At 45.6% G+C, this 26,129-nt stretch overlaps 1 protein-coding gene across 2 annotated transcripts in view; it reads right to left on the reverse strand.

Moving 5' to 3' along the window:
* Window positions 1–21,419, reverse strand: part of LOC146060563 (transmembrane protease serine 11D-like) — a 38,935-nt gene extending 17,516 nt beyond the window's left edge. For both annotated transcript variants that reach the window (XR_014470445.1, XM_083173918.1), the window contains exons 1-4: window positions 21,352–21,419; window positions 10,926–11,046; window positions 7,427–7,662; window positions 80–147 (exon numbers count right to left, since the gene is read on the reverse strand). Coding sequence is in view for 1 of the 2 variants with exons in the window: in XM_083173918.1 (XP_083030044.1) it covers window positions 80–147; window positions 7,427–7,662; window positions 10,926–11,037 (416 nt within the window). In the remaining variant the exon portion in view is untranslated. The remainder of the gene's footprint in view (window positions 1–79; window positions 148–7,426; window positions 7,663–10,925; window positions 11,047–21,351) is intronic.
* Between the last annotated feature and the right edge of the window lie 4,710 nt (window positions 21,420–26,129).

Here is a 26,129-nt window from a genome sequence, read left to right on the forward strand (position 1 = left end):
CATGTGCAATAACCCAGGTTCTTCAATTCAATAGAAAAGGGGTATTATACTGCATATTCATACATAATACACATTTTACCTTATAGCAAAGACAGACGCTTTCCTAAAGTTCGCTTGTAACAAGCTATTGTTAAACTTTTTATTCAGCTGAAAAAAATATAATAAAATAGTTACAACTAGGAGAAATAATTTTTAATACATTTTATTTGTATATAGTCCAAAATACATAAAACAACAAAGAGGGGTGTGTGTGTGTATTGGTAAGGAATTCAAAGGAGGTGCTTAACTTTACTTTGGCGGGCGGGGCTACGTAACTAACAAAAATGTTAGTTACGCCACTGCAGCTATGCCCCATATCACCAGCACTAGGGACACAATAAAACATTGCCATTGATAGCAAAGGACTATTGGATTTTTGCCATTGAGGACAAAAACAGCATCCATTGTTGCCAAACCATCAGTGGTTGCTATCCATTGATACTCTTGTAATGGCTTCAATACAATGCAGATAATTATAGTGATCCTACGCATATCTGTTACGTTTGTTAATAAGGACAAAGAAAACATTCAACCACAATTTGCATATGGAATGATTAGAATTAAATTGGAAACGTTTGATTGGGTTGAATTTACTAAGATGGGAGATCTATTGAAGATGGGACGTTGTTCATAGCATCTAATCAGATTCTATCTATTATCTTCTAGAAATTGCTTTACATAAGAAGCAGAATCCAATTGGTTGCTATGGGCAACATCCCATCTTCAATAGAACTCCTGTCTTAGTAAATGTACCCCTAAGAGATGATTAACACATTTAACCATTTGAGCGCCAATGTTGCTATCCTCAAAATATCCGCTAAAAATGCCAGCGTCGCTCACAGTCACTGTTCTTTTTATTATAAATAAATACAAATACAGCCAAGTCAATTCATTGAAGTCTAGTTAAATTTTGCACCCATAAAAAGCACAGTGGCTGTGAGCGACGCTGACATTTTGAAGGGATATTTTGAGGATCTCTCACAGCAACGTTGGCACTCTAAGGGTTTTAAAAAAAGGTTTGCTTGCCCATTTTTACACCTGTTTTGACAAATTCCCTTGGCACTCAAAGGGTTAATAAAAATGGGTAGCTGCTATATCCAAGTGGGCTAAAGACATGACCCTATGAGTGCACTAATGTCAGATTGAGTGTGCTGCTGCTCGGTACATGATTAATGCGGCAGGCCATCCATGCTGGCAAAGTCACTGCTGTATGTGAGCAAGAGCTGCCTGGGGAGGGCTGGACTGCTGTCTGACAGCTGAGCTCAGCCTGTGAAGCTAGAAAGGCAATCCTACCTATCCCAACACACACATTGGGCCAGATTCAGATCCGTAAGCAGGGATGTGAATTTGCAGCCCTGACTATTATTGAAAAACTGCGCATGCACATAGTATGCTGTGCACACGTGCAGGGTCACCCTTGTAAACGGACCATGTGAAGGCTAGCCTTTCCTGGCTGCTCGCAAGGTGATTGACAGGCACCCGGTCTTTGGGGCTTAACACCAACGTTTTCTGGAAGTGTCCCGGAAAACGCAGGCATTGCCCGGCCATTGTAAGGGAGGGCCACTGACATCAGCAGCAGCCTCCTTCTCCCCACAGCCTATGCAGCACGGAGCACTTCCCTGGTAATGTATGATTACCCTCATCTGTGTTGAAGTACCTTTCTTATCAATTAACCAGCTCACCACAGGTGATGACAATCATAGATGAAGAGGGAAGTCCAGGAGCAGAGCAATGTGTCCCACCTAGAAAGGGTCATGTTGGGAGATATGGTTTTCTTATGATTATTATTTTTATTACTATAAAGCCATACTAACTTTCAGATGTTAGTTTTGATTTTGCAATGCTATGCTTTCCTATGTGTATTTAAAAACAGGTTACTCCTTGTTCCAGGTGCTATGATAATGCTTCTATGCAGTACCATGTCCACATCGCACCTGTTCTATATCAAATGACCAGTTTATTTTTCCTAAGCAGTTCTCTTTGTGCTGGTAGAACGATCATTAAAGAGAACATTGTAATCCCTTCTGCATTAACAAACCAATGGTACAAAAGATGCATTTTTGTTTTACCATTGAACAATTTCCAAGAGCTCTATATATGGAACATGGAAATACATATGTATGTAAGTGCTGTTCATTTGGGGGGTTTGTCTATTGTATTCTCTTTGTAAGTTGGGCAACCAAGTGTGTAATATGAACTTTGTAGGCCCCATAGCAAAATGCATGTGATGATAGACTACACGCTCAAGGCCAAACAGCAACAAAAATCAGCCTGTATCCAGGACCGGACTGGCCATCTGGCCCTTCTGGCAAATGCCAGAAAGGCCGATGGCCAGGTGGGCCGAATTTGTCCTATGTGAGCGGCTATCATATCCGTGGCCGTTATACTGTAAGCCTTACACTATAAGCCTTAAGTGTAAGGGCACTTCCGCCCTCCCTGCAGTCCACGCCCCCACGCAGTGTGCACTCGGCGCCAACCTCCCCCTCCCTCCACCGCGCGCGATCACACTGCCATACCTCCCAACATGACCCTCTCCAGGAGGGACAGAATGCTCTGTTCCTGGACTGGCTTGTTAAACATACATTAACAAGGAAGTCCAGGAACAGAGCATTGTGTCCCTCCTGGAGAGGGTCATGTTGGAAGGTATGCACTGCGCATCCGGGGCAGCTGCTGCAGCCGAGCAAAGAGTACGAGGAGGAGGCAGCTTACCTGTCCCCAACAAGCAGAGTAGCCTGGCGAGAGCGGGACCGCCCGGCGCACGGCATGTGATGTGAGTCCTGTCAGCCTGACAGTGTCAGGCTTTTGCCATGTTTTAATATCTGCTAAGTCAGGTCCAAAAATAGCTTTAGAACAGTTATCTGTGCATCATTTCCTGAGCCTCAGGATGAGAAATGATGCACAGATAACTGTTGCTAAAGATATTTTTGTTCCATGGAATCTGGCATTATTAGTCCGGGGGAGCAGCCTGTGGAGTCCTGTTATTATTATACAGGGGCAGCAACCTGTTGTGTGCTATTATTACTATTATACAGGGGGAGCAGCCTGTGGTCTACTGTTATTACTATTATACAGGGTAAGCAGCCTGTGGTGTCCTGTTATTACTATTTAACAGGGCATCAGCCTGTGGGGTCCAGGTATTATAATACAGGGGGAGCAGCATGTTGTGTCCTGTTACTATACAGGGGGAGCAGCCAGTGGCGTAACTAGATACATGTGGGCCCCATAGCAAAAGGTTGTTATCACCTAAAGCTGAAAAATGTATACAGCACATGATACTTTGACAGGCAAAGTGGGCCCCTTTCAGCTCTGGGCCCCATAGCAGCTGCATCACCTGCACCTATGGTAGTTACGCCCTTGTGAGCAGCCTATGGGGTCCAGATTGTGTCATATTCTCTAATGGGCATTACAGTGTGTTCCAAAATGTGTAATGCATCCTTTTTCTGATGCCATGTCTCCTTTCCATGAGACTACACCCCCTTTTTGCTGCGCAGCTTCACCACGCAAACGGTCCTACCTGCTGCAGGTGGGCCTGTGTGCTCAAAATGCGAGGGCTGATTTCTGGTCCCAGTCCGGCCCTGCCTGTATCTGTCGCAAAGTGGTGGTAGGGTTGCACACACTTCCACGGACTGTGAAAATCATTTGTTGGTGAGTGAGTTGTGAATGGATTGGCAGATCAATTATCCATTCACATGCCATTTGCAGACTTGCAAGGGGTGAGATTTCACTCTGTCTGGGCAGCAGCGATCTGACCGCAATCCTCTACAAATTCACACAGCAGCGATCAAGTCTGGATCAGGCCCATAGATAGTTATATATTTTTCTATTAGTTATTAATATGCATACTTAGGGCAGTATTCAATGTGAATACTCTGCATGTGCAGCGAATCCTGTTTAGGATTCGCTGCACAGTCACCGTGTTCCAGAAGGCTGGAGCCTTCGCTGCCTGCCCTCGCTGTCACAGTATTCAATGTCGCAGGGGCTCGCTGACGGCGATTCTTAACCCCTTCGGCATCTGCATCTGGGGACAGTGGCAGGCAGGGAGATGGAAGTCTGGCGTACCCTGCGCTCGCAACGCTGCGGGCACGCCACCTATTCTATTCTCCCTCTAAGGGGGTCGTGGACCCCCAAGAGGGAAAATAGCAGGTGGCCATCGGGAACCCGGCTGTCTGTGTTTTGACAGTCGGGATCCCAACATCGGGTAAATGCCTGTCGGGAGCCCGTCTGCCGTCCGGCACCCCTTATTTTCGGGGTAGGGCTTATTTCAATTAACATTGACAGCATGCCCCTCAGTCCTGCCCCTTACCTTATACTTTCGGCACAACTGACACTTTCCTTTTGCGTTTTTCAGCCTTTCCGCCACCACTCAGTCACTCCACTCCTGCCTGTGTACCGTACACATGCGGGGCGGAGCTGGAAGCATTGTAGTTTAGTGCAGGGACTGGGGAAAATGGAGATTTAGCTAGGGCTTATTTTCGGGGTAGGGCTTATTTATTATGCATAAATGTACCCTCCGACGCGCATCCCCTCCAACACCTATATGAAGTATCTGGTAACATAGTTTTTAAACGAGAAGGTACGTAGTACCATCGATATAGAAGCTTATACGCATTTTCCTTAATCCTCACACACATTGAGCTGGAGGCGGCATTGTCCCAAATCTCAACCCACTCTTCAGAATCTATAGAATGCCCTAGGTCTCGTTCCCATGCTAGCTCATGCGGGTCTCGAGTAGAACCCGAGTCCTCTCCCAAGAGTGTATAGATTACAGATATTAGACCTCTAGTGGATGATCGTTTCCAGCAGATGTATTCAAAAGAGGTTAGGGGTCTAGCAGTGAGAACTGTGAGAGTAAAGTCATATTTCAGAGAAGAGAGGGAAGGGATTGGGCCGGATCAGTGAGGGAGATTAAAACGTTGTCAGCATTTAATGCAATTCTGTGTTCAGAAGGGCCGGTACGAATACCGTGGATAGTTTTATTATTGCATCTCCTTGCCGTCAGAGGCTCCATAACGAGTGCAAAAATGAGTGGGGAGAGGGGACAACACTGACGGGTTCCATTAGCCATTCCAAAGCTATCAGAGATAGCACCATTGACAGAGACCTGGGGTGAGGGGGTACGATATAGTGTTTGAATGCTATCTAAATATTTACCAGCAAAATCCATTCTTTCAAGGACAGCTAAGGTAAAAGGCCAAGATATACGGTCAAAGGCCTTTTCTGCATCGAGTGCCAGAACAAGAGAAGGGAGCTTCTGTTTTTGAATAGAGTATATCAAGTCTACAGCCCGTCTGGTATTATCAGATGCTTGGCATCCTGGAATAAATCCAACTTGGTCTTGGTGTACCAGGTGCGGGAGTAAAAGTGCTATTCAGATCTATGTTCAATAACAAAATCCGCCAAATAGTTGGAGCATCTGGTCGGGTCTCTGTCAGGTTTTGGAATTACCACTATGTCTACCCGGGTCGTTTCAGGTGCAAAAGAAGCGCCTTCTAAAACATCATTAAAAAGTGAAGTGAGGTGTGGGGCCAGATCTTTCGCAAAAAGTTTGTAATATTGGGCTGTGAAGCCGTCTGGCCCCGGGGCAGCTGAAAAGCGCATGGAACGTATAGCAGCAATGGGCTCTTCCTCTGAAATACGAGCATTGAGTGTAGACAGTTGAAAGTCGTGAGAATAGGCAATGGCGTACTGGACAGGTAGGAATGTAATCCTTCCGTTCCAGTAGGTGAGGTAAAAAGCGGAGTCTTGTAGATTATAAAGAGAGCTATAAAATGTACAGAATTCTTCTGTCATTATTTCGGGATCATAAGTGAGGGAATCTAGTTTCTGTGAGTATAATTTGTCTATAGCACTTAACGCTTGCTGGCGTCGCAGCTTGTTGGCCAGTAAATAATCAATTTTATCAGCTTTGTCATAGAACCTTTGATGTAATTTATTTCAAATATTTGCAGCGCGTTGTGATAGGAGGGTATTTAATTGGCCTCTCAGGGTCTCTATTTGTGAAAGCACAAAGGCGCTAGGGGACATTTTGTGTTGGGATAATAGCGTTGAAAGCTGAGATTCCAGGGACTGAATTTCTGCAGCTGATTGTTTCCGGACAGCTGAGGATTTAGCAGTCAGGGATCCTCTAATGGTAGCTTTATGAGCCTCCTATAAAATACCAGAGGAGATGTCAGGGGGAAGCGTTCTCTTTAAAATAATGCGTGATTGCAAGCCGTATTTCAGCTAAAGCTGAGGGTTGTTGCAAGAGAGAATCGTTTAAGCGCCATTTGTGTCTCCTGGTAGAAGATCGACATAAGTCTATGAGAATGTAAGTACCTACATGGTCTGTCCATGTAAACAGGGTTATACCTACTTCCGTAACCTGAGAGGCAATAGAAGAGGAAATATGGATCATATCGATCCTAGAGTAGTGTTGATGTGGGCCAGAGAAATGACTGCAATCTGTAGCATGAGGGTGTTTAATGCGCCAGGAGTCACATACACCATAATGTTTAAGCGAAGCTATAAGGGTGTGGGAAGCCCTAGGGATGACCGTTAGGGAGGCATGTGGAGGTGGAGTAGTTCTATCTAATATTGGATCAATAATTGTATTAAAGTCTCCCCCAACTATAATATGACCCTGAGCTTCTCTACCTAATCATCTAAACATGGAATCAAAGAACTGTGATTGATCTTGGTTGGGGGCATATATTGATACTAGGGTTAGGTGTACAGAGCGAAGGGTGCCAATCACTATGAGAAAACGGCCTTCGTGGTGTTTACAATCCTGATAGGGACAAAAGGAATATTACGGTGGATTAAGATAGCAACCCCGCACTTTTTACAAGCTGCTGAAGCAAAGAAGGTCTGGGAGAACCAGCGACCTTTAAACTGAGAGTGGGAACCTGTGAGATGAGTCTCTTGTAGGAAGGCAATATCAGCTTTCTCTCTCCTGCAGTTCAAACCATTAACATTAACAGACGGTATTTTGAGTGACATGTTATATCATGAAAGGGCGACAACAAACATAGTACACCAGTTAGGATACCTGTGGGAGGCCACATTCTGGGAGAGATTTAATAGGATGAGAGATACACAAAGTTAGAGTTTTGGCAAGAAATATCCAGTTTTTTTTAAAGTGGCAATCATTTACACTGCTTAACCAGTTTGATTTTGCAGTGTAAATGATTGCTGCTTTAAAAAACTGGAGATTTCTCACCAAATCTCTCACTTTCTGAATCTATCATCCTATTAAATCTTACCCACTGTATCCAGAATGAAGGTGACACTTGTGGAGAAGTTCTATGTAGTCAATCAATGTATTCAGTTTAGCACAAACCGTCAACCTATTGAACACTCACTATACACCTGACTTCACAGTGATTGAAGAATAAAATATCAAACCTACCTTAGCTTTTATCTGTTGAGCAGTTGTCTGGAACTCAGCAGATGACGTGTCGTTATATTGAGGTAAGTAAGTTTCATTTAACAGTATGAAGGAAGCCACAAACATTTTGCATTTGTCAGTGGAAGCAGCATGGTGATTTGAACTTCCCGCATATTGCGTACCAGACATCAGTGCATCAACTGACTTTTGGGTGAAATTCATGGTATTTCGGAAGCCATTCATAATGACTGGAAACTCTGTCAGAATAAATACCAATTAATGTAAGGATGCAACTTTGTTACCCATTGCTAATGTTAGGCCAAGTTTTATAACCTTTAGAAAAAAATACATAACTTTGCAGGTCAGGCAACAATAATTGCAAAGATAATCTCAGCATAAGCCAGCTGCCTAGGGTACCTGGGATCTGGGGGGCACCACCGAGTCCGTCTATCACAAATTTAAGGATATCTATGAGGAAGACTTCCTTGTTTTAAAATGACGGGCTAGAAATTGGGTTATGGTGGCTGGGTGGAGTTGGGGTGTGTGTGTGTTTGTGTGTGGGGATGGGGGGGGGGGGGGTGTTAGCAGGTTGAATTTTGCCTAGGCCAAAGAAGCATTACACCAGCCCTGTATTGAAGTAATTTAGTACTGGACACCAAATTGCAACTGAGCACAAAATGAATTTTTTTTCTTTTTTTTTGTAACATTGCCAGAAAAAGGTCCAGCCAAACTTAGCAGATCAACATTCTGCAGATTCACCCAATCCTTCACATAGCACACTCGGTGGTAAATATACATTTTATGCACAAGGCGGCATGAAGCTACATTTGCATTCTGTTGAAAGGTAGAGCCCCTTCGGGGCTTGGTGTAAATGGGACCAAAACAAATTCCAGGTCCGGTAACCCGGGTATCCATCCCGGGAAATGCTCAGGGTCGGACACCCAGGTTCAGGGGTAGTGTAAATGGGTAGCCCGGGTCATCCGACCAGGGACCAGTTTACACCAATGGGGAAGCCCATACCTCCTGACTGCAGCGTCCGGAGGTTGGGATGGGCATGCATACAGGCACCGCTGCGGTTTGCTGTACTATGTACTATACCTGTGTGCGGCATCCATTCATCTCACGAATGGTGGCAGGGATCGCACGGAGGCTGGGGGGCAGCCCTGCAACTTTTAATGGTGCTGTGCTTGCCTACAGTGTGTTGGTTGGCGTTGCGGGGATCCCGGCTGGTGGATTTCCTGGTGCTTGGAAGTGAACTCTGCCTCCGTCGGTGTCACACAGGGCCGGCGCTACCCACTCAGCAGAGGATGCAAAGCAGGTAGGCGCCGTGCAAGAGAGGCGCTGTCCCTGCTGTGCATCCTCTGCTGTCCTCCGTGCCTGCCGGCTGCTGCTGCGCCTGTCACACTTCATCACAGGCAGCAGCGCCGGAGGCACAGAGATCCCTCCTTGCTCATTATCAGCGGGTCATCGGGCAGGGTCCGAAAGGGGGCGGAGCTACACTGACGGAGGGGGCGTGGCTACACTGGGCAGAAGGGGCGGAGCTACAAGGGAGCAAGGCTGACTGAAGACACCAGGAAACAGGAGAGGATGAGCTGCCAGTGCCACCATTGTAAAGTGTGAGTGTACTAATGTCGGTAACTGATGTGGGCATGTGTGTAGGCAGCACTACTAATGTCAGCAACTGGTGTGGGCACATGTGTAGGCAGCACTACTAATGTCGGCAACTGGTGTGGGCACATGTGTAGGCAGCGCTAGTAATGTCGGCGACAGGTGTGGGCACGTATATAGGCAATGCTACTAATGTCGGCAGCTGATGTGGGCACGTGTATAGGCAGCGCTACTAACGTCGGCAACTAGTGTGGGCACGTGTATAGGCAGCACTTCTAATGTCGGCAACGGGTGTGGGCACGTGTAGAGGCAGCGGTACTAATGTCGGCAACTGGTGTAGGCATGTGTACAGGCAGCGCTACTAATGTCGGCAACTGGTGTGGGCACGTGTGTAGGCAGCGGTACTACTGTCGGCAACTGGTGTGGGCACGTGTAGAGGCAGCACTACTAATGTCGGCAACTGGTGTGGGTACGTGTAGAGGCAGCACTACTAATGTCGGCAACGGGTGTGGGCATGTGTAGAGGCAGCGGTACTAATGTCGGCAACTGGTGTAGGCATGTGTACAGGCAGCGCTACTAATGTCGGCAACTGGTGTGGGCATATGGTTACACAGTGCTACTACTGTCTGCAACTGTTGTGGGCACTACGTATAAGCAGAGGTACTACTTTCAGGCAACTGGTGTGGGCATGTGTATAAGCAGAGCAACTACTTTTGGCAACTGGTGTGGGTGTTATGTATAAGCAGAGGTACTACTGTCAGCATCTGGAGTGGGTATATGGTTACGCAGCGCTACTACTGTCGGCAACTGATGTGGGCACTACTTGTAAGCAGAGCAACTACTTTTCGCAACTGGTGTGGGTGTTATGAATAAGCAACGCTACAAATGTGGGCATATGCAGGAGTACTCGGGGCATTATGTGTAGCATAATGTGTGTCAATGTCATATGGGCATTATAGTGCATGGCATATTATGTAAGGGGAATTACAGTGTGTGGCATAATGTGTAATGGGCATTATGGTGTTCTGCATACTGTGCAAGGGGCATCATGATGTGTGGCATTACGAATAATGTGCATTACTGTGTGTGGTTACTATAATGTGTTATGGGCTTTGAGGTGTGAAGCATAATGTGTTATGGGGATTATGGTGTTATTGGTACTTTTATGTGACCACGCTAATTCCCCATGAAGCCACGCTTCTACAATTTTGCGCGCGCCTTCGGCGCGCACTGTCCCTGTTTTCTCACACATGGCACCAAAATGGCTAGTTACAGCACCTGAATAAGATTGTGCTACTGTGTAGTGTAATTTGGAGTGGGAGCATTATTGTGTGGCCACACCCGTCCCTTTGTAAAGTTTGGGTGGGTGCAAATTTATAGTTTGCAGGAGGGCGCCGAACCCCCTAGCACCGGCCCTGGTGTCACCAGCCCGGAATTATGCCGGGCGGGGAGGCTGTATAAAAGGGTCCAATGGCTGGGTTGGAGCCACTTCCAAAAACCTGGGTGCGACCCTGCATCTTGGTATAAAAGTGGTATAATACACAGGGTGACCTTGGTTTTACCCGGGTTGCTCGATCCCAGTTATTTACTTTGGTTCTTTCACACTGCACCTCGACCTGGGTCGACCTGGCAATAACCGTGTTATAAGTGCAATGTGAAAGGGAAACTTATACCCCTTTCACATCTCAAATGCTGAGTCGCACCCGGGATTTGAACATGGGTCCGTCCCAGGAGTGACCCAGCATTTGCAATAAATCTGTAGATGTATGGCCAGCTTAAAGCTACAACTCTCCCATAACAAATGTATTAATAGCGTGAACAATAATAGCTGGCATTAAGCATACAGAATATGACTTATATGTGTTCCATGTTCATACTAGACTGTTATAGCGTATTAATATATCCTACTTACCCAAGAAGATCCTAGCGCACAAGACCAAACCAGCTATTGCCATTAGAAGAATGAATCCACTCAGATAATGAATGCAGCAGAGACAACAGCTGGAACAGCAGCTGCAAGACATCCTCCTGGACTGAAACAGTGTAAGAGGATAATGACATGTGTCCACTCACAATTATTATTCATTACTATTACCATTATAAACAGATCATATCTGTGCAGTATTTATAATAAACCACGAAAGATTGGTTGTGCTGCCTGCATTGTGAAAATCTATTGCAAATATAAGATAAAAAATCAACACTGATTTAATAATAAATGACTCTGATTCTAATTATTATAAAAAAATTTTTGCATAAAAACAACATGCATAAGCAGGGTACAAATTAAATAAATAAAAAAATTCATGAAAACGAATATATTGTATAGAATAATATAGACCCCCCATGCTTTGGGCACACTATTATATTCCCCCACCATGCCCTAGTGGATGGGTTATGGATCATTAGGTCACCAGCATGTTGGTCGACAGTCATTAGGTCGACACCATTAGGGCGACATGCAGGAAGGGGGAAATGACTTTAGGTCGACAGGTCATTAGGTCGACACAAGCATTAGGTTGACATGGGGAAGGTCGACAGTCAAAAGGTCAACTTGGTTTTTCTTATTTTTTGGTCCCAAATGTCGACACGGTCGACATGCACAATGAAACGTAGCCCCACGTCCCCTTGCATGGTTTGCTGTGCTCGACATGCTTTGTGCAAAGTGCTTAGCAACACTCAGCACACTATTCTCCCACCACACTGTAGTGGATGGTAGGGCATGAAATAACGCTCATTGGCACATGTCGGCTCCAAAATAATGTGAAAAACCCCATGTCGACCTATCCCATGTCGACCTAATGCTTATGTCTACCTAATGACCCTGTCGATCTAACCCATGTTTACCTAAAGTCATGGCAACCTTCCTGCATGTCGACCTAATGGTGTCGACCTAATGACTGTCGACCAACATGCTGGTGACGCCCAATGGCCGTTTCCCAGTGGGTGGTTGGGTATGAATTACCACCTGTTTCAGGGAAAATAAGAGAAAAACTAATTTTGACCATTTTACTGTCGACCAAATGCTTGTGTCGACCTTCCGACCCTGTCGACCTTAGCAGTGTCAACCCATTTCATATGTCTGAATGGGGTGTTGTATATAAAATGGCCACTTCTCTCATGGACACTATTATGAATATGGGGAAAACTAATTAAATCAGGTAAAAGGTGTGGGAAATACTTCCCTATTCTCTGTCCCTAATCATGTTGGTATAAGGAGGTTGCCATCTTTTATTGTTCGGATTCAGGGGTTCTAAAGGTAAGACCTGCGTATCATCATGGTTCTCTGTTCACGGATGGGGTATATATCCATCCTATCCTTATGTTTATGTGCACAATTAACCTATGTATCCGCTCTTGGGGAAATTGTTGTGACTATTCACGTGATTATGGTCTTCTGAAAACTCACCCATATTTATAGCTTAATTTGCACTCTCCATGCAGTTAATGTGCTACGGTTTTGCGACATAAGATATCTCTATATGACACGTATCTGTTTAATTTTTATAATAAGCATGTTGACCATTATCTGCAATCTAGCCTCTTTACACCCAGTAGCGATCGCAGGGGGGGTTTCTGAGTACCCAGAAACCCCCCCCAGGAGTCTAAAGGCCCTAGGCTGAAAGCTGAGGGTCCCCTTTTTCCATGGATACAAGAATTTTCAAAAATCGGCCCTTGGGAACCGGAGATATCTGACTTCAAAGCAGTGGTCCCCATCCAAGCCTATTAATTGCTCTTCCCAGTTAGATAATTCAGGTTCTGTCTGACTTAGTGTTTTTCTGAGGGTATAATCCAAAAGCTGGGACTCTCCCCCTTTGATGGACACTAGTAGCTTGTCTCTACTGTTTCCAGAACCAGAGATATAAGCCTTCGAGCAGCTGGTTACTGCTCCAGCTCCATACACCTGGTATGTAGTTTTATATACTCGTTGGCAGATTGCTCTGCCTCCTGAACTCTGATCCCCTAGTCCCAATACCATTTGGTAGGTGGGATTCTCTAGTTTTTAATTCCATTAAAATCTAAAATCTATTTCTGGGAACAGGAGATATCTGCAGTCAAGCAAGCTGTCCTCCCTCCAGAAAATTATGGATAGTAAGCCCACGCCACTATACACCCCTCCTCTGCATATTAAACATCCTCTACCACCCTGGAAGTTATGTATCAGGGCCCCTTTATTCAGCCCAATGCCCCCTTCTCTCACCCAATCTCCAACCATATGTGCAGTAAAGGGGTAATTAGTGGAAATTACTGATCCAGGCCCTACATGCTGAGCGGTTGATATAATACCCCCTACCACCCGCGGGACATCAAAGCTTCCCCCACCCCTACCGCTGGAGGATTGGCACATTGCTATGCCCAGGGGTCTACACTGCTGTTGACGCCCCTGTATGTATATATATGTATGTATATGTATGAGTATAATATATGTGTGTATGTATATATATATATGTATGTGTATATATATATATATATATATATATATATATATATATGGGTAGAACAGGAGAGAAATGGGAAGGAGCGCTTCCTAGTGTATTAAAAGAGTATTTATTGAACATAAAAGGAGATACAAACTCCAGGGTACATAACAGTGATGCTCGTACCTAAAAATACAACACTGTGGACTGGTCCACACGGCTTGATAATAATCAATCAGGCAAAACAGCTCACTCGTATGGGCGACCTCCGTGTCCTGGGGAACTCCGAAACGACAGGCGCTGGATTGCGCTGCAGAAGCGGGGGAGTCCAGTGGCAGGGGCGACCGTCAGGAGAGCACAGCTCAGAGAGAAGAGTTCCAAGTCCACAGCTATGGTAGTCAAGCAAAAGCAACAGCCTGTAATTCCAGAGAACTGGGAGGGTGGGAAGCTGGAGTGGCCCTTCTGCCTTCAAATCTTTATTTATTTAGTAGCGTTCTCTGGATAAGAGATACGTATGGCACGGGATCTGGGAATTCCAGCAACCACCGACCAGGATGATGACAGGCGGTTACAGCGTGCTCGACACACCAAGCTGAAGGTACGGGACCTGGGGACTCCAGTCTCTCCGACCAAGATGGATCAGCGACGGCGGCGGCGGCGTTCTCAGCACGGCAAGGCGACAGACAGGTAAGGATCAGCACAGGAGTTCTGATACGTCAGGTGGACACGCCCCAACGTGTTTCGTCGTGGGACTTCGTCAGGAGGCGTGTCTTAGGTAAGTATGGTCTCACTTATAAAGCCCATTCATTAGCGTTAATATAGAACAGCCTATGCTCATTAGATGCTTGAGTCGGCTTACTTATACTATGAGAATACAGAGATCAGAGGATATTTTTAACAGAATCCAACCAGTGGAAAAAACATCACTGGCTGGAGTTACAGAATAAAAATCACTAACATAAAATTTGCTAACTTTAATACACAATAACAATAATGAATAAATAAATAGATATTAAAATATACACTTCAAAGTGAATTTATTACACTTTCCAATATTCTAAAAATAAATATTTAAATCTACTAGAATAAAAAAGTACATATATATCGTAAATCCCCTGTAAGATAGGAGACAAGATAAATAAATGAGGGAGAAAAAGAAACAAGTATTAGCATATAGTAATATAATGACATTGTCATGAACCCCGGTTCTCGCACCGCTCGCATGCGCCCCTTACCGGCACGCTGGGGTAGTGTCCTCCGTAGATCAGCTGCCGGCACAGTCGGCAATCCCTGGCGTGATGTCTTTTGCTTCCAAGTCGCCCCTGCGTCACTGTGAACTTCAGGTGTATTCCCTAATCAAACTGCGGGTCACATGATCCAGGTAAGCTCCAACTTACTTCCTGGTCTGTGTGCTGCTGCTGCGGCTAATCCCATCACCTGCGTCTGATTCCCTAATCACCTGGAGGGATAAAAGCCTAGCTCACAGTCTCCTCCTTGTCTTGAACAACTCGTCAGTTTACCTGTGAGTTCTCCAGCGTTAAGCTCCTGTCAAGACTCCCCACGTGCTCCAGAGGTCCGGTTTCCTGAGTCCGCTGTCACCTGTGTTACTCTCAGCGTCCTGGTCATTCCACTCCTGCCAGAAGTCTCCACGTGTTTCCATCTGCCGTGTGATCCTGTCTTCTTGTGCAGCCCAGGTTATTTACTCAGTGTCCGGTTAGCAGTGGGTTCCGTGCCCGTCTCCCCTCGGCTCCCAGGCCGCTCCAGTGATCTCCAGTATCGGCTCCCTAGCCGCTCCAGCGATCCCTAGTGATCTCCAGTATCGGCTCCCTAGCCGCTCCAGTGATCCTCAGTGTCTCCTGCGTCTCCCTGTGCTACCCTCGTGTCATCCCCGGCTTCCAGGCCGCATCTCACATTCCTCAAGTACCCTCCGTGTTGCTGTATAGCATTCAGTGCCATCGATCACCATCGATGGTTTTAGTACCCCTCTAAAGACTCTTGTTATTTAAACCCTGCCAAAGCCACAGGGGAACCTGGGCAGAGGGCCGCGACCTGGTCGGCAGTTGCAGCGAAGTCTATATCCCCTTGCGGGGGTCCCTGGTGAATACCACTGTCGGCTTAGACCCCGCGCCTCTGCTTTAGGTCTCAGCCAATCCTCTGTGTCCCCGGCAGGTCATCTCCTTCCAGCCTCCGTGCATGAGCTCCAGCTACCTCAAGCCTCCTCGCTTCCAGTTCCCTGCGCCCTCCACTGGCGCACCCAGGTCAGTGCCGGGAACACAGACAGTCCAGGCCGTGACAGACATCACATCAGTAAATAATTTTAAAACAATACTTATGGAGTATATCTAGAGAATTAAAGATCTAATAAGAGTGGGGTGGATACTGCTCTACACCATGACACGGAAAGGGCAAAACCACTATAGGCACAGTGCAGGAGCAATAGCTCAGCATATATATATATATATATAATATCAGAATCATCTTTATTGGCCAGGTATACTTGTGTATGCTTGGAATTTTTTGTGGTAACAGTGCAGCATCAATCAGGGAACACAAAGGGGGTGGGAAGAGAGGCAAAAACATACATCACATACATTTCACATGTATCTAGAAAAGTTCGAGTTAGTATTTGGTATGTTCAATACGGTTTAGTTGGTGGACAGCTATTGGGAAGAAGCCTTTTGTAGTTCTTGTCGTCTTTGCTGGAATGGATCTAAAACGTCTGCCTGACGGAAGGGGTTTAAAAAGGTTGTGGCCAGGGTGTAGCTTGTCCGCCAAGATCTTTCCTGCACGCTTATTGACCCTGGCTAGGTATAGTTCTTGGACAGTGGGGAGCTCCGCCCCAATGATCTTTTCTGCCATCCTCACCACTCTTTGCAACCTTCGTCTGTCATTCTCGTTTGCTCCTCCGAACCAGATTGTGATCGAGGAGCAAAGGACAGACTCTACTATGGCAGTGTAGAAGATGAGCAGCAGCTCCTGCGGGATGTTGAATTTCTTGAGTTGCCTCAGGAAGAACAACCGCTGCTGAGCCTTCTTGACAGTTGTAATGATGTTGGGACCCCATTTGAGGTCGCAGGAAATCTTTGTTCCTAGGAATTTGAAGGAGTCGACCCTCGACACTACTCTGTCAGATATTATGAGTGGGTGCATGGCATTTGGTTTCCTTCTGAAGTCCACCACCATCTCCACCGTTTTGAGGGGGTTGAGGTCAAGGTTGTTTCCGCTACACCATTTAGTTAGCTGATCCACCTCCCGTCTGTATGCCGACTCGTTTCCATCCATGATTAGGCCGATAACCGTCTTGTCATCTGCAAATTTTATAATTTTTACTGACTGTTCTGCTGAGGTGCAGTCGTTTGTGTAGAGGGAGAAGAGCAGGGGGGAGAGGACACATCCTTGAGGGGCACCGGTGCTAATTGTGCATGTGTTTGAAATGAATGCTCCTGCTTTCACCGCCTGTTTCCTTTCAGTCAGGAAGTCAGTGATCCAGGAGCATGTAGGTTCTGGGACTCCTAGTGAACGGAGTTTTGGCTCCAGGATGTGAGGGATGATAGTGCTGAATGCCGAGCTGAAATCAACAAATAGTATCCTTGCATAGGTGCCTGGACTGTCCAGGTGCTGTAGAATGTGGTGCAGCCCTAGGTTGACTGCATCCTCGACACTTCTGTTTGCTCGGTAGGCAAACTGCAGGGGGTCGAGGTGAGCATTTGTAAGAACTCTCAGGTGGTTCAGCACCATACGTTCAATCACTTTCATGACCACCGATGTTAGTGCAATCGGCCTGTAGTCATTGAGGTCTTTCGCAGTTGAGCTCTTGGGAACCGGGACGATAATTGAGCCTTTGAAGCAGGTGGGGACCTTGCACATTTCTAGTGAAGTGTTGAAAATCCTGGTAAAGATAGGGGCGAGCTGTGTTGCACAGGTCTTGAGGGCAGATGGAGACACTCCATCTTGGCCTCCAGCTTTCCTAGGGTTGACCCTCTTGAACATTCCTTCTACCTCTGTTTGGTCCACCTGGAGAGTCTGGGGGTGGCAGTTTTGGAAGGAGGGGGGGCAAGCCGTTTTGCCCCGGTCAGGGGTAGGACTGATGCAGGTAGCTTCCTTCTCGAACCTGCAGTAGAAATCGTTCAGCTCTTTCACTAGTTTCTGGTGCATGGTGGAGGGGGTTTGAGAGATCTTGTAGTTGGTTATAGCTTGCATGCCTCTCCAAGCTGACGCGGGGTCTATATATATATATATATAGATGAAAGAAAGGACTGGCACTCCTGGGTCTTGTAAGAAAACGTGTATTCAGCAAATAACAACCAACGTTTCGGGGCAGATGCCCCTTTGTCAAGGTGTAGGTGATAACGTTATCACCTACACCTTGACAAAGGGGCATCTGCCCCGAAACGTTGGTTGTTATTTGCTGAATACACGTTTTCTTACAAGACCCAGGAGTGCCAGTCCTTTCTTTCATCTATCGTCGATCCACCTGTACGGGCACCCGGGCAGTTAAACAGGAGGGGTGAGTGCCGGGCCGCAACCCAGATATATATATATATATATATATATATATGTACAGATTGTGGGTGTACGAGCGCAGGAGTGTCCAATTGTCGGAAAGTCCAGTAAATCACCTGCACCTGAGCAGGGATGGTAGTTACACACAAAGTCTTAGGTAAGACTGCAGCTTCCTTGTCCCATATAATGAATCCCGGGTCCAAGGGATTAGGTGAATCTGGGTAGAACAGGAGAGAAATGGGAAGGAGCGCTTCCTAGTGTATTAAAAGAGTATTTATTGCACAAAAAGGAGATAAAAACTCCAAGGTACATAACAGTAATGCCCGTACCTAAAAAGACAACACTGTGGACTGGTTACCACACGGCTTGATAATGATACATCAGGCAAAACAGCTCACTCGTATGGGCGACCTCCGTGTCCTGGGGAACTCCGAAACGACATACGCTGGCTTGCGTAGCAGAAGCGGGGGAGTCCAGTGGCAGGAGCGACCGTCGGGAGAGCACAGCTGGTGGAGCAAGGTAGGCCACGTGGCCTACCTTGCTCCACCAGCTGTGCTCTCCCGACGGTCGCTCCTGCCACTGGACTCCCCCGCTTCTGCTACGCAAGCCAGCGTATGTCGTTTCGGAGTTCCCCAGGACACGGAGGTCGCCCATACGAGTGAGCTGTTTTGCCTGATGTATCATTATCAAGCCGTGTGGTAACCAGTCCACAGTGTTGTCTTTTTAGGTACGGGCATTACTGTTATGTACCTTGGAGTTTTTATCTCCTTTTTGTGCAATAAATACTCTTTTAATACACTAGGAAGCGCTCCTTCCCATTTCTCTCCTGTTCTACCCATATATATATATATATATATATATATATATAGAGAAAGATGGGGTTTTCAGGGTGTGCTAAAAAGACCTTATACAATTGAACTGTACAACTGTACAGTTCAATTGTATAAGGTCTTTTTAGCGCACCCTGAAAACCCCATCTTTCTCCATTTCTCTAACCGGGTCCCATCTAACAGGGGATCCTTTCAGGGTTGCAGCTCTCTCTGTTACTCCCATTGAGCGCACTGTGTGGCTTTGCCACTCCCATATATATATATATATATATATATATATATATATATATATATATATATATATATATATATATATTTGGTCTATCTATAATACTTTAACTGACCCCGCATATACTGTGTGGCTTTGCCACTCCCCATATATATATATATATATATATATATATATATATATATATATATATATATATATATTTGGTCTATCTATAATACTTTAACTGACCCGGCATATACTGGGTCACCTAAGTGTCCATCTCCCTGCTTTGCTCCGCCCCTCTGGAAACCCCCTTCTGAAAATCCTGCGTTTACCCCTACACCTGCATATGCACTTAATGGGTGTTCAGTACTATAAGTCCCGGTATTACCCACACTGCTGGACCAATATCAGCATGATTGGACATAGGTCACTTTAGGTACTCTGAAGCGATCTATCCCTTGCTGCATCTGAAACTCTCACCAAGTGATCACATGTCCCCGCTGCATCTGAAACCCTCACCAAGTGATCACGTGTCCCCGCTACACTGGCTGACACGCACACTGTCCGATACCCGGAAGTGCTGCGTTCCAGCAACCTTACTCCGCCTCGATTACACTTCCGGTTTCCTGACTTCCGGGTCCGGCCTGCGTTTCAGATGCGGTCCACAGGAGCCGCAGGTTCCTGTGCCTGCTATATCAGCACTACACAGGACGTGACTTCACTGGACGAGTGGCGGGACCATGCGCGCACGTGACTTCCGGCATTAGGATATATATACTGGGCAGTGGCAGTCTCGATGGGTGTCTCCATTCCTGCACCTGGCTGGTTTGCATGTGCTGCACCAAAACCTTCTTTGAACTCTGTTTCACTCACCTAAACGTAAGTTTGACTATTTCCACTATCACCTATGGTGCATAAGGCTATGTATATGCACTGATGGGCATTTTGCATTGTTTGTACACATTAAGGCTCCTTGATAAAGGTCCAGTTTTTCAAGGACCGAAACGTCGGAGCTTGGTGAATTTGGAATTATACTCTAAGACACCGTTGAAAATAAAACCAAAACGTTTTTTATCAAAAATCTTGTCTTTGATAAAGTGGCGAGTGCTTGCGTCTCTATATGAGAAAGTGGATATACATTGTAGTACGGAGTGACCTCAGGACCCCTTCGCATGCACCCCACCGCTGTTCTATTAACCCTAGTGTGAGTGCGGTCTATCTCTGCACTATATATATATATATATATATATATATATATATACACACACATACAGAGTACCACAACACTCGCCATCTCTGCGAATGGGGTGCAAACAGCACTCGCCATTCCCAGGTTGGGGTGAAAGTGGCCTGTGACCACATGCTCTAATAAATACAAATACAGGGACTCAACACTCTCCATAATGAACTAACTCACCTTAGTATACAATTAACCAAATAAATAATGGGGTTTTAGTTCATGAATTGATCAATGCATTTAAGCTTGCAGCCCATCGCCAAGGGACCCCATTTCACTGCAAGTCCTACACTAGCATTTGTTTCTCAAGAGCCTGCCAACTGCCGACACATCATAGCTAAAGTGGACATGTGTTTTTTTCTGGTTTAAAGCTCACCTGCCAAGTGCCTTATGGCTTTTAAAGATGAGGCAGTCACCTAACACAACACCTGACTTAGAATTAAATGGGGAGCTGTAACAGGTTACAGATAAATTAGCTCATCTGGGGTGAAAGAGAAAGCTATGATCACAGTAACAAAGGTTAATAAAAATTAACCCACATATATACACACATACAGAGTACCACAACACTCGCCATCTCTGCGAATGGGGTGCAAACAGCACTCGCCATTCCCAGGTTGGGGTGAAAGTGGCCTGTGACCACATGCTCTAATAAATACAAATACAGGGACTCAACACTCTCCATAATGAACTAACTCACCTTAGTATACAATTAACCAAATAAATATATATATATCTGGGTTACGGCGGCACTCGTCACAGTGAGGAAAGAGCCAGGAGACTGGATAGGTTCCCCCAAACAATAGAGACTGGATAGGTTCCCACCTGACAATAGGCATATTACCCACTGGTAACAAGCCAAAAACCACTGGCAATGAATAAGAAACCTCTGGAAATGAGCATGAAACCCCTTTCTATGACCATGTAACCCTTGGCAGTGAGCATGAAACCCATACCAATGAGCATGTAACCCCTCAGGAGTAGCGCTTTAAATTTTTATTGCTCGGGTGGTGGGGCTCAACTGTACTTGTCCTGATTCCTGGCCTGCCAACAGGGGGGGTCTGGAGTCCCAGGCCCTGAGAGAGAAGGGGACCCTGACCTGGTCCTACAACTATTAACATTGAATATCTCCTTACCAGCTATCCATCGGTGTCCCTGCTTTCTGTCCCCCTGGTGTGCGTATCGGCTCAGCTGCAGGTAGACTCTACTCTGGTCCCGGACAGCAGGGGCTGCTGGGACATGTAGTTTTATTTTATAAGTATCTGGCAGCCAGACACTTTAAAAAACTACATGTCCCAGCAGCCCCTGCTGTCCAGACCAGAGCAGCCCAGACTAATGGATGCCTGAAGCAGTTCTCACTAGTGAGAGCTGCTGCGCAGGAGACAGGTGCATGGAGAGATGGTACTGCCTGTGCGGATGAGGGGAGAAGGAGGACCCAGCAAGCAACACTGCAGCAAGGATTTCCCTGTCATATGTAATTTTGGATCCTTGTCTAATGACTGGTAAAAAAAAACTGGGAAAAATCTGAATCAGGTGCAATATTAGAATGTAAACTACTATTGTGGAAATTACATAATTTACACACCATATATAATTGTAAATAAAAAAATATACACACAATTGTTAACTGTATCTCTAGCATCACAATAATTACCTTCTGCTCCAGTAACTGCCGATCTCCATCATTTTCAACTGCTTCTGCCATTAAAGCCATCGGTTCAAAGATTGCTATGAACTCTGGTATTTTAGCCGATCATAAATTCTTTACATCTATGAGTAGAAAAGGCTGTGTTGAAATGCTGAAATCAATTATGAATTAAAAAAAAAATAATAGTCAGCCAATCACATCAGATAGTGTGATGTTTGTAAATAGCGACCTATGAAAATCTGCGGCCTATCATCTGTTGCTAGTCCCAAACTAGCTAACAAGTAAAGGTGAGAAACAATATTTATTGATGTTGAAAACTGCATTATAATGATTATAATATTGAATTATGGGGGTGCTGGATTGTTGCATCTAGAGCACATGTGACCAAATGTTCAATTGCAACTTGTTGGTAGGCAACTCATGCTGACCACACATCAGACCAATTTTTCTCCAGCCATCCAACTATTTGGTTGGATGGAATAAAAACCTGGTACTGGATGGGAGCAAATGTAATTTGTAATTAAGCCATTTGTTTCCCAAATCGGAAAATAGACAACAACTGTCACTCAGACAATGTACTGTAGTTGGACCTAATTGATTTAAACAATTTCACTGAATGTTTTTGTCCATTCTCCTGAGTTTGTGAGAAAATTGCTTATTGGCATTTGCCCCATACAGTTCCAGATTTTCAGTCCAACCAACCACCCAACTAGTTAAATGGTTGGAGGAAAGTTGGTCTGATGTGTGGCCAGCATTAAATCATACAGCACCCACCTGTGGATGGGGGACACTGGATACTCTTGTGGCTTTATTCTTATACCCCTTTCAGACAGAAAAATCCCAAAAACCCAGGTATTTGCCGGATACAAAAACCCGGGTACAACTAGGCAGCAAGGGGCTGACCCCCTTTCACACAGGAGCAAAAACCCGGGTATTTCCCGTGTCGACCCCTTTCACACATAAGCCTGATTTTTCCTGCAAAACTCTGTGTGTCATAAGAATAGGACAGTTTTAAAGGCACACAGAGATGAGGTCATCAAACGTGGGTGGTGACTGCTCACTGCATTGCATTAACCATGGCATGACACAAGGATATGTTGTAAACAAGTTTTATTGTTTTTATATACTGGAAGGTACATGTTACCTCACATGGCTGTCAGTATATTTGCAATGTTTGAGTACACTGTGGCATCTTTGACTGTCCCAGTCATCTGTTTGCCGATATCCTCATCCCCTCTCACTGCCAGCAGCTCTCACCTCTTGCTTCTACCAGTGGGCCATGCTATCCTTTTTTCAGCTCCTAATGACCTCAGAGGCCAGCTCCATTGCCATGCCCTCCCAGCCAATCAGAGAAGCCTATCCTCACAACCAATCAGCCAGCACCCCACCAGGAGAGCCAATCAGTGCCTAACAATGTGTAATAATCCCAAAAACCCGGGTCGTTTCCTTTCAGACAGCCGGCGACCCGGGTTTTTGGAATACAGACCCAGGAAAAACCCAGGTAAATACCTGGGTCGAAGTCCCGGAACTTTAGACCCGTGTTGACCCTTTCAGACAGAAAAAAAACCCGGGTCGACACGGCAAGAGCAGGGAAATTCCCGGGTCTTTTTTTCTGTCTGAAAGGGGTATAATTCTTTGTTTCCACCACAAAGGTTTCAGAAATTCTGCCCTGAGTGTATAGGCAACTACTGTAGAAGCATTTTGTAAAGTGGAAGTAGGAAATGGTGTTTAAATATTATTAGGGAGAACAAGAGATACAGAAAACTGTTTAGAGCGCTTGTCAGGGCTGATTACTCAAAAAGACCTGCTGCAAGAGGGACTAGTCAGGTCCCTTATTAGTAACAAAGAAAAAAGACAGTATTGCAGCGCTCGTTTTAATGATTAAACCAAATATGATATATAAACAATTTTAATTAATAGGATCAATGAAATGCAATAAAAAAACTCTATATTAATTGAAAACAATAAAGCAATAGGGACCTGTCAATATGATAGAACCTGCTCTGGTAAGTCCAAATCCCAACACGGTTGGACGAGTGAGACCAAAGGAGTCCAATTTTGTAATCCCAAAGTGTCGCTGGAGGTGTCCCTGTCCTAGAAAGGACTTGCTGGCTTGTAGGGATCCTCACTAAAGTGGGTACGTGCTTGAGGGAAAGGATATTCCAGTTTGTAATCCCACAGTACCACTGGAGGTGTCCTAGTCCTAAAGGGGACTTCAATACACGTGGGGGATCCTCTCTAAAGTGCGCTTGTGCTTGGGAGAAATAAAGTGCTCCGAGTGTAGGAATGAATGGCAAAGTCCAGATCAATAAGCAGGTAAAAGGCAATATGTCCAAGGCAGGTCCCAATGGATCACCAACGCGTTTTGCTGTCACTCCAAGGACAGCTTATTCAGGGTGACTGTTCCAGGCTCAAATCCGGGTAAAAATACCCTCACTAATTGGTATTGGTTGACCTCATTAAGAAAATAACATGCTCATTGAGACTATAAAACAAATAGGAAGACTCAGAGACAGACTAATAACCATATATCAAATGTAATGTAAATATTCAAATCTAACATTGTTCACAAAAACGCAGTATATAAATATTTAGAATAAGGTCAGAATGACCTCTACACCCGGGTGAAGTAATCACTTCCGGGTCGAATCTAGTGAATATAGTAGAGAAACGGATAAATCATCCAAATTAATAATATCAACGGACAAGAATATATCTTTCAGTCTAACGATTGGCTCATACAAAGTATCAGTATAATTGTGGAACCATGGGCCTTATTTTGGTTCATTCTTTCTGACAAAATCCTTCTTAGATGGACAAAACCATGTGCACTGCAGGGGGGGGCAGATGTAACATGTGCAAAGAAAATTAGATTTGGGTGAGTAATTTTGTTTCTGTGCAGGGAAAATACTGACTGCTTTATTTTTACACTGCAATATAGATCTCACTTTGAAGTAAAACCGCACCCAAATCTAATTCTCTCTGCACATGTTACATCTGCCCCACCTGCAGTGCACATGGTTTTGCCCATCTAAGAAGGATTTTGTCAGAAAGAATGAACCAAAATAAGGCCCCATGAGAGGTGATTCTATAGATCAGAAATATGATGCGCCCATTAGCCAATAAGATTTTAGGCTATTGGAGCGCATATGCAATACGGAAGTAACTCACTGCTGATCCTGGAGTGTGTCACTTCCGCCATATGGCACAAAATGCAGAAGTGACAACTTGGACGTAGTGTGCCCGTAGTGTACTCCAGCGACCCTTTGGTCTCACTCCTCCAATCATGTTGGGATTTGGACTTGCAGGTTCTAACATATTGACAGGTCCCTATTGCTTTATTGCTTTTAATTAATATAGAGTTTTTAGTATTGCATTTCATTGATCCTATTAATTAAAATTGTTTAAATATCATATTTGGTTTAATCATTGAAACGAACACTGCAATACTGTCTTTTTTTGGTACTTGTGTACTAGCACGGCACCCACGATAATTAGTCGCCCGATTTTTGATCGCATGCCATACACCCGATGGCATGCGATGCGATTTTGCCCCATATACGATGTTAAATTGTATAAGCACCCTAATGAGTGCTTTTAAGCACCCTAATGGGTGCTTACAATGTTAAATGCACCCCCACGCCACCCCCCAAGTATAAACATGAACCCGAAGCGTGGCGAGCGCAGCCACCCTCGAGGGGCGGCGGTCCGCGTCCTACGACCTTTTCATACCCCCCCTATCCACATCGGCGTGGAGTTGATTTTATAACGTGTGGCGAGCGCAGCGAGCCACCGTGCCCGAAGTGTTGCGAGGGGACGCGTATACCTGTGAAGTTCTACGCTTCCCCTCGCCACGCTTTGGGCTCGGTGGCTCGCTGCGCTCGCCACACTTTATATAATCAATTCCACGCCGACGTGGATAGTGGGGGTATGAAAAGGTCGTAGCTAGGGTAGTAGCTAGGCGTAGCTAGGGTGGAGCCGGTGGAGCACAAGCTCCAGGCGCAGGATCATCACCTGGCGCCGGAGCTGTACATCCTGCCACCAGCTCCCCCCTGCCCTGCTCGCCTGCTCCCTGCTGTGCCCGGCGAGTGCATTGCGGTGGCGATAGAAGCCGGAGAATGACGCTGCTGACTGAAGCACTGAGGTCACATCGCTTCAGTCGGGCGCCGGAGCTGTGCACCGCCAGCCCGCCTGCCTCTATTTTTCATTCAAGTCTCTCTCCTGACCTGCTGGAACGCGGCGCTCGCCAATAAGCGCTTGCAGTCC

This window comes from Crinia signifera, chromosome 2 (genome assembly GCF_055691185.1).
Source record: "Crinia signifera chromosome 2, ASM5569118v1, whole genome shotgun sequence".
NCBI lineage: Eukaryota > Metazoa > Chordata > Amphibia > Anura > Myobatrachidae > Crinia > Crinia signifera.